Below are 10107 nucleotides of genomic sequence, written 5' to 3' on the forward strand. Positions count from 1 at the left end.
TGCTCCATCATGCTGGAAAAGGCATTGTTCATCACCAAACTGCTCTTGGACGGTTGGGAGAAGTTGCTCTCGGAGGACATTCTGGTACCATTCTTTATTCATGGCTGTGTTTTTAGGTAAGACTGTGAGAGAGCCGACTCCCTTGGCTGAGAAGCAACCCCACACATGAATGGTTTCAGGATGCTTTACAGTTGGCATGAGACAAGACTGGTGGTAGCGCTCACCTTGTCTTCTCCGAACAAGCTGTTTTCCAGATGTCCCAAACAATCGGAAAGGGGATTCATCAGAGAAAATGACTTTACTCCAGTCCTCAGCTGTCCACTCCCTGTACCTTTTGCAGAATATCAGTCTGTCCCTGATGTTTTGTCCCTGGAGAGAAGTGGCTTCTTTGCTGCCCTCCTTGAGACCAGGCCTTGCTCCAAGAGTCTCCGCCTCACAGTGCGTGCAGATGCACTCACACCTGCCTGCTGCCATTCCTGAGCAAGCTCTGCACTGCTGGTAGCCCGATCCCGCAGCTGAAACACTTTTAAGAGACGGTCCTGGCGCTTGCTGGTCTTTCTTGGGCGCCCTGGAGCCTTTTTGGCAACAATGGAACCTCTCTCCTTGAAGTTCTTGATGATGCGATAGATTGTTGACTGAGGTGCAATCTTTCTAGCTGCGATTCTCTTTCCTGTTAGGCCATTTTTGTGCAGTGCAATGATGACTGCACGTGTTTCTTTTGAGGTAACCATGGTTCACAGAAGAGAAACAATGATGCCAAGCACCAGCCTCTTTTTAAAGTGTCCAGTGGTGTCATTCTTACTTAATCATGACAGATTGATCTCTAGCCCTGTCCTCATTACCACCCACACCTGTGTTAATGGAGCAATCACTGAAACAAAGTTAGCTGGTCCTTTTAAGGCAGGGCTGCAATGAAGTTGAAATGTGTTTTGGGGGATAAAGTTCATTTTCTAGGCAAATATTGACTTTGCAATTAATTGCTGTTACGCTGATCACTCTTTATAACATGCTGGAGTATATGCAAATTGCCGTTATAAAAACTGAAGCAGTAGACTTTGTAAATATTAACATTTGAATCATTCTCAAAACATTTGGCCATGACTGTAGAGTTGATTAGGAAAAGGAGAGCTTTAGTTTTTTAAAAAATATTTCACAAATAAAAATCTGAAGTGTAATTTACACATATCTAGTTAGGCCTTTTCCTCTGATACCCCAAAATAAATCCTGTACAATTAATTGCCTTTAGAAGTAACTGGTTAGCAAACAGAGGCTCAGCAGTTTAATCTCAGTATGAATCCAGCTGTTCTATGAAGGACTCAGAGGTTTGTTAGAAAACATTAGTGAACACAAAGCATCACAAAAACCAGCAAATAGATCAGATGTAAAGTTGCACAGACATTTAAAGCATATATAAATATCTCATATAAGAATAGAAAGACTATGATGCACCGTTGCCACTTAAATTGACAGGATCCAACAAATTGAGCATCAATCAGAGAGCCACAAAATAAGTCAATCTACGGAGGCAATACAAAGATCTGCAGCTCAGATGAGAAACTCAAATGATTTTCCAACCACTTGAACAGTTGAAAGAATGCCTGTAGAACATGTGGAAAAGGCTGCCTCTTGTCAGGTGAGACCAATATTGAAATTTTTGAGCTGCAGAATGGAAATTTAATATATAAATACCATCCAGGAGGGTATATATAAACTAGATATTTTATTTAAAATTTGTATTTGTTAAAGATCTGAACAGCATGTATCAATGATTCCTACTTTGTGTTGCCATATTACATAACTCCAGGCAAGACACATTTCAAACACTTAATACAATTCTGAAAAAGTTCAAAATAACAAATCATTTTGCAAGACTCTTCATACAGGTTGAGCAGAACGTTTTCAGTTTTTCAGCAATTTCCAAGTCACTACAAAGTAATGTATTCAAAAAGGGCAATTACTGACACAAACATCTACTATATGAAAAACATCCAACGCTTTCATCCCTGTTGATTTTAATAATAAATATTCATCAGATGATTTTAATCTTCCTTTTTCTGCCTCATCTCTGCAGGTAGACTGATGGATGTTCCAGATCCGATATGATTATGGTTGTCTGATTACTCAAACTCGTGCTGAGAATGCATTGATGAGGCTAGTAGAGTTACAAAAACTACTAAAAACACTGTTTAATCTGAACCATATAGCCTCCAGGGACAAGACAGAAAATTGAATTAAGAGGAGGAAGTGACAATGTGAGTCATCCTGCCTTCCACATTTGAATTAATATAGGTAGTGGAGGCCACTTTCAGAATGGGTCCCCATGAGTCAGAGCTGTCTCTCTCACACATGCAGTGAAATAAACGTGCACAGTCTCGACGTATTCAGGCAGAGATGTGCATGAGTGTGGAACCAAGACAAGAGAAAAGCGTCAGCAGCACACGGTAATAACATTAGAGAGGCACAGAGGCTGAAGAGGAGAGAGGGATCCAATGCGAGGAAGAGAGAACCATCAAGCAGAGATAGTGACACCGTGTCGAAAAATACTTAAGTACAGAACTAGATTTTTAACCCACATCAACCCGGGGATTATGCTTGCATCAGGCTTAAAGTGCCAAAGCAGTAGCAGGTTGGTAAAACAAATTGACATGCCAGTTTGGGACTCAGAGATCTAAAATGCAATCAGTCTAAAAGTGGTGCAGTTTTAACAACTGAAATCTGAAGTGCAAGTGCTGCACTGTTACACTGTTCAATATTTTCACACATCGCTGCATTTCATTTATGCTCTGCACACACAGGATGTTATCACCGCCCATCAAAAGCACATCAGGTCAGCAGTCCATTTCTCTAGGACACACTGACATTGAACTGCCAATCCTTATGATAACTGCACAATCTGAGCCACATTCACCTTGAGATACTTCACTTGTTATTTGACTTGCAACAGTGACTTAAGAACTTATTTTCAGAGAAACAATGAAACTCACATTTGTGCAGACAGCTTAAAAAATTCTAAAATATGAGGAGAAAAATAAATTAAAGTCAGGTAAATGTAAGTAAATAACATAAAATGTTGCTTGGACACATCTGGTTACAAAATTTTGTCAATCTTAACCTGTTCCTCTAAGCAATTTTAAATATTTGTCCACCTTTTCTGACTGGATTTTTCATCTCTCTTGCAACAATGTGAGTTAAAATGTGATGAAGCAGAGAAAATAAGTATTCTAAAAGTCAGTGTTCTTCTTTGTAAATATATTGTTAATGGGGCACTTGACATGAAATTTACACCAGATATCAGTAACTAGCCAATTAATTCAAATGTACAAAAAAAATGCAACCCAAATTAGTTTGTATATTATGTGAAAGGAATTGGACAAAGTATCAAACATCAATGAAATGATGAAACCGTGACACATTAGTTTTTCTGTCTCCCAATCAATGGATTACGTTGTGTGACACTAGTAGCTTCACCTGTGCCACTGTCCTACAACTGAAGAGAAGAGAAATGGTGCACAAACTAACATACCAAACTGGACCAAACCATGCCGTACAGCTCAGTGGAAATGAGGTATTAGTGAACTGTCCAAAGTGCTCTCTACCTTTCACCTATTGACTGCAAGAGATAAGCACCAGAGCCTGCCCAGCGTCTCCACAGGAACTAAACAAAGAAAATAAATAGGTGTGTAGATGGATGGAAACAGTGTTTCTTGGATCCAATACCCTACATGTTTCGAGGTTTTTCTTGTTGCCACACATCTGATGTAGCAGACTTCTGCAGCACTTGATGGCGTGCTGAGGAGTGTGATCACTCCAATTAGGTATTCTGAAGCAGAGCCACATCTCAAACATGCAGAACAGTGGACCCTGTAGACCAGGACTAAGAAACACTACATTAAAACATTTAGGTTCTGAATTGAATGGAAATTATCCAATTTAGGTCAATTCAGGATTTTTTTGTTCTGCAGTCTCTGCAGTAGCTCATTCAGCAGCGTGTGCAGGTAACAGCACAATTGGGAAGTGACAAGGTCTGGACTGGGCTCGAGCCAAACTCTTTGTGTGTGTTTACGTGCGGGGGGGTGTGTGTGTGTGTGTGTGGAAGAAGTGTGCAGAGTGCTGACAGGGAGAAACTAGACCTCCCTGAAGAGACAGCAATTTTTGTGCGACAGCAACAGAGACGCTAAAAATGCATACACACGATGTGCAACTTAAACCCTATTCCAATGTTTAACTTTCCTTCCGGGGAAAATAGTCGTCTCCTGCCTGAATTATGGAGCTGACAAGTAAAGCAACGCTGGTTAATTTAGGAGACCAAATTCTTTAAAAGAGACCAAAGTAAACTGCAAACAGCCTGCTGATATTTACCAACCCAACTGGTCTGTGACACATTTCAAACAAACCAAAGAGAAGGAACAGATCTCACACTGCTGAGTCTAGTTTTCTGTGGACACAGGGCTGGCTCTCTACTCCGGAGACAATCTGTGTCTAGTTTCAGTATAATGCACTTTAAGCAGTGTGTTAATATCTGTATACACAGTCACTGCATGCTGATATACATCTGCAAGTGTTGAGCGTAAAGCAATACAAATCTTTAGGTCCATTTACGTTGTATATCTTTTCTAATTTCATCCCTACATGCGCAAAATAAGACTGAAATAGATTTAAAAGAGGAACTTGATCTTAGAAGCCCTGTATGACTTTTAACTGAAGCAGATTGCTCGGAGAAAAACATTCTCACATGTGAGTCTACAAAGACAGCAGCGTGTGCTGAATGTGCTGTACATTTCTGCAGTGCTGCAGTGCCCTGTGCTGAGGAGGGAGTGGCTTCTCCCTCTCAGGTGGATGATGACTTTGATGCTTGCAGCAGCTAAATCCTCCCGCCTCCCGCTGCTGGATGGACCTGATGTCACTGATATCCTGTACGAGGTTGCGTGTGTAGGCAGGTGGATATGTAGGGGTGCAAAACGTACCCTCCCACTCCAACACACGCACACACACGCACGCACGTTTACTCACACAAATGCCCGTGGACAACCTTGCCCACGCAAGGTTCAGGTTTTCTCCTGAAAAGAGAAAACACATGTAGCTACTCGGGCGAATCCTATGACACATCCCGACCACCCACATCTTTGAGAGAAGCTTCTACGAAAAACTAAACGATAAAAAATAAATAAAATAAAAAAATCAAACAGTTGGAAACAAAACTGCCATAACACAAGCCGTTTGTCTCCTTTCTTGTCAGCATCTGACCTGCTGCTTCTTTAATTTTCCACTTCCAGTCCTTCATCCCAGGAGACATGAAGCAGACAACCACTGACTGATGTCCCAGCATGCTCTGCCCTTGACCTGACTAAACACAGCAGATGCAGCCTAAAGAGAAAGCCTTATTTAACTCAAAGAAGTCTTTTCGTTACTTTTTTCTGGTTCAGCCTTCTTTTTTTTTTTTTTTTTTTTTTTTTTAAATATATATATAAAAGACATCAAGAGAGACAATGAATAGCTTTCCAGTCAGTTATCCAGAACTCATAGAAGTGTTGCATTTAGAGAAGATATTTATGCAAATGATATGCCATTTATTTTCAAAGTCAGAGCCAGTCCAAGATGTAAGCAAGCTAAGCTAAAGCTGCTTGAGACTCAAAAGGTCAACAGGATCCTCCCAAGAGGAATTAACTTCTCTCACACACTATGGGTGTCAAAATATCAGATTCAGATTTATAGTTTTAAAAAAAATCAACCTAATCTGAATGTTCCTTAATAATATCAAAACTGAAAGATTTTGAATTCTTGTAAATTATAACTTGAGAAGCATTAAGATATCTGCAAAGGTCAGCTATGCAGTAATTGCAATCATACAGTTGATAACACAAATTTACCAATGAGGCATCTTCTGGATCGCACAAATTTACAATTTTGATTTTGACAAATTCAGACTTTTTTTCTAAGAACTAAGAGAAATAAAGTTGTTATTTTTTGTTAGCAGAATTTGCTTTAAATCCAACAGAAAACAAAAGAATTACAAGACTCGTGAAAGAGACGGATCTCATAAACCACTTCCCAATACACTATGTCTTATTTCTTTTCCAAAACAAACTCAAAATATGCATCTAAGGTCACGCTGTTGTCTGATATATTTACATACTGAAAACAGTGGGAGTTCTTAGTTTCAATGCATTTAATGAGAAGGATAAAAATAAAGCAGATCTTTCAGTTTTTCCTCACAAACGATCACCGATCAGAGAGTTAAAGCAAACGTAGTTTTCGATTTCTGCTCAATTGAGATTTGAATTTTCAAAAGGTTGTTCTTTTAATTTGATGGTTATGTTACAATCATAACTTTATGCCATTACAAATATCACCTTTGTGATTTGTATCTCTCCATAACAGATACAAACAGATAAGTCTTCTACTTATGTACAACTGTCTGTGGTTCTCTAGCAAGCACAACTAATTAGAGTCATTTGTGTCAAATATCATTGACTAGTTAAACTTGACCAATCCTTAAAGACCTTTTTAAAGAGTTGTACACTCTAAATGACTTCCAGACCGATAAGTAAGTCAGAGGAACAACAATGTCTAAACAATGTCTTTACAGACATTTGTCTAAGTAATTCAGACTATTATGGGGACAAAAAAAACAACATAGGGTGACACAGTTACTTTAACACCTTATTTTGAGGACACCATGCAGTGCAAGCCACCACAGCAGTATTGTATTCTCTGCTTCCCTCAAACCTTGAGTCTGCGCTGATCACAGCAGTAGTTGTCAAACTCCGGCAACATAAAAACGCTGATAAAATTAATTTTTGTTTCAAATGTTTTCAAAGTTTACACCATTGCTGGTTCTCGGTCTCTAAAAGAATTATTGCTGCATATGTAGTAAATAATTAGAAAGCATACAAGCTATAAAAAGACAAATTGTGTTTCTGTAACTCCCTTGTTGAAAGGTTTAGCAGATAAATCTCTCTTTTTTTTCCACTAAGGGGTTTTGTGACACCTGCTCATCAGGCCTGCAGCACCATTCTTCTGAACTCCAAGCAAACAACAAAGACTGAAAATCGGCTGAGTCTTTCAGGGGGCATACAATAAAACACAAAAAGATCCTTTTGTCAACATCAGAATCCAATTTTTGGGCTGCAGCTAAGCCTCCAAGAAAATCATCACTCATCAGATTATAAATGTTTTCCTTTTTTTTCAGTGGCTTTTGCAGTGGGTGATTATCAGCCTCTAAATCTCATTGGGTTTGCAGAGGGAAAAAAAGCCCAGATGCTTTGCTTCACCTGAGGAAAGAAATGTGATAAATAGCACTGTTACTGCACCAGCATTCAGCTACAGAAACACATGTATACACACACACACACACATGGCAGGCTATTTTTGGCAACAGGACCGTAAAGAGTTAACTGATAAATCAACTGATCAGAGTAAGATGGTCAGAGTCAGAGGTGGGGTGTACAGACAGCACGTTCCAATCTTCACAGACTGTCTTTTTACATTGCTATTGATCTTTTTACTGAGAAACACAGCATGACATCGATCTTCACACCGCCAAAAAGGGAATAACATCTTCGCATTCATCAGCGGCCCGGCATGGCTGTGAGAAAGCGACGAATAGATCTAATGTCTTAAAATTGTGCATTCATCTGTGTAAATGTGTGCATGCAGAAACAAATAACAAAGATACACAGAAGATGGCACAGATAGATTGTCACAGACACATAAATCAATGAGGGATGACACAAATCCACAGGTTTTTATGCCTCACTGCCTGTCTGTCAGACTGTCCCTTTATCTGAATATAGATAAAGAGCTCCAGGGTATCACTGTCAGTCCTGTAGTGACATGGATGGGGAAACTAGTGCATGAAGCAATTAACAGACAGAAACATTCCACTTTTAGTTCATGGATTGGGCCAAACCAGCAAACAGGAAGGACTGAGGATGATGACAGCGGGACAAGATGAAGGGGGGGAGTAGGAGATCTACAGGAGACGTATGAGGAAGATACAGGAGGAGGCATATTAACATCTTATTAATTCCTCATTAGGGCTTACATAAGGTGATTGTGGAGAGCAATACATGCATTCCTGCAGGCTGAATAATGTGTCTGACATGGTTTGGTGAAAACTGATAAGAGTTAATAATGTTGGTGCAGGCAGACGCAGACTGATGCAACACCTGTGGATCAAGGTGAATGAACGGAGGGCGAGCAGACAGGACTCCTGCATCTGCTTTACGAGACCACCAGAAGCATTCCACGTTTTATGTTCTAGAGGTGAGATTACACACAGCAGCACAGTCCCCGTGCTCCTGCAGGGCAGAGCAGAGCAGGCAGCAGCTGCGCCTCCATCCTCCATGTAAGCCAAGCATGTCCGACCCGCAACTGCATCATCCATGACATCATCCCAAACTCACCAAAGTTTGCTGGTACTGGAGCGTCCGCTCCTCTGCTTTGCCCTTCACCATCGCTGCAAAATCCTCATTGAGAGGCAAAAAAAATAAATAAATCCGTTTTCCTCTAATTAATCTTCAGCGGAGGAGAGGAGGGAGGACTCAGTGTGACTCGCTGCCATCGCGTGAGCGGTGTGTAACAGGTTTGCTACCACCGGCCCGCCTGCATGGTGCAGAGGACCGCTGCCTCGACGTGTGAGTGTGTGAGCCAGATGAGAGGCACAGCCGGCTGCTGGCTCGCAGCTGCGTTGCAGTTTAACTGCGAAACACCGCCTCCCTCCTCCACTTTTCTCCCCTGCTCTCTCTCTCTCTGGAACAGCTGTTAGAGGACTTTTACACTAATGCTTCCTGGACCTGGGCATGCAGAGGTAGCATCCAGGTGACATACAGTACATCACTGCTAAAACACTTTACAGTACACCCCAGAGTGGTATTTCTGAGCAGCACGGCTGTATTTTGCTCCCTACTTCAGTCACTCCATGAATGATAACAAAGAGAATGATTAATTCATAAGGGTTGTGGCTAGCCTGTAATTGGGAGTCATATATCAACGCCTGTGTTTAAGATGAAAATGACTCATACACAGATTTATATCTAAAATTATTGTCATCCAAGTATGTTTCTGGTATAGATGAGACAGACATTTCACAATATAGTTAAACAATATAAAAATTTAACCAGTTCTGAAAAAATATATAAATAAATTAATATAAATTATTTATATTTTATTACAAATGTGAATCAAGATGAATGAAAGTTATTTATATCCTTCTACAAAATCAACTGGAAAAAGCCAAAGAGATTATTTGGCCCCGTCTTACCAGAGCACCTATTTTTTCCACATGGTTGCTGAGTCCTCTAAATGGCTTGTGGGAAATTGCTAACTAGACCTACAACTTTCTTTTAACAACACCTTTGTTCTTGCTGCTCCACCTTAACAGCCAGATTAATGCAGTGCATGACTAATCGCTGTAGTAGCTAAAATCCACCAACATGGGATCCCCTATACAAATCTATATCCACTTATACCTACCTATTACAGTAGTGTACATACTAAATACACCTTAATATGCTTTAATACTCACAGTCAAAACCATTTTAGCATTACCTCTCAAGCTATTGTCATCTTTTGGTAGTACAGCCATTAAGTGCCAAGGAAAACGAGTGCAGCCCCTGGATGATTAGCTGCTTTGCTAATCAAGGAGCTGCAATAGAGTGTCAACAGCTAATAATGTGTCAACTAGCATTACGCCTCGGTATTTCTACTTCTCAAACTGCTTTTTCTTGAAAATATTTTACATAACTAACACAATTTCTGAGGTCTTCAAAGAGCGTTAAATATACTGAGATTGAAGATGACTCAATTCATCAGTTTGGCGACTACTGAAAGAAATTGTTTTCGTTAGATGTTATTTAGGCATACCAGATTTAAAGTGCCCGACTTCAGATGTACACCACACTTTTCAGATTTTTATTAACAAAACCAATTGAAAATTTATCATTATTAACAAAAATTGTTTTGGTGTGGTTGATTCATATAACACTGCTTAAATTTAGGACACTAGAAAAGTCTGAATGTCCCTCCTGCACTTCACCATCATCACTGGGAGAAGTTGTTTCAGTATTTTGTACAATCAAGTTGGAGTAAATTAAACTGGCTGAATTT

General features: G+C 40.0%; 1 protein-coding gene across 1 annotated transcript in view; it reads right to left on the reverse strand.

Moving 5' to 3' along the window:
* The window catches only part of LOC116721429 (chloride channel protein 2-like), a 52374-nt gene extending 43718 nt beyond the window's left edge, over positions 1-8656 (reverse strand). The window contains 1 exon segment of the mRNA XM_032565142.1: positions 8406-8656. Within this exon segment, the coding sequence (XP_032421033.1) occupies positions 8406-8456 (51 nt within the window). The 5' untranslated portion in view covers positions 8457-8656.
* Positions 8657-10107: the final 1451 nt, after the last annotated feature.

The sequence above is a fragment of the Xiphophorus hellerii genome, chromosome 6, assembly GCF_003331165.1.
Source record: "Xiphophorus hellerii strain 12219 chromosome 6, Xiphophorus_hellerii-4.1, whole genome shotgun sequence".
In the NCBI taxonomy this organism is placed as follows: domain Eukaryota; kingdom Metazoa; phylum Chordata; class Actinopteri; order Cyprinodontiformes; family Poeciliidae; genus Xiphophorus; species Xiphophorus hellerii.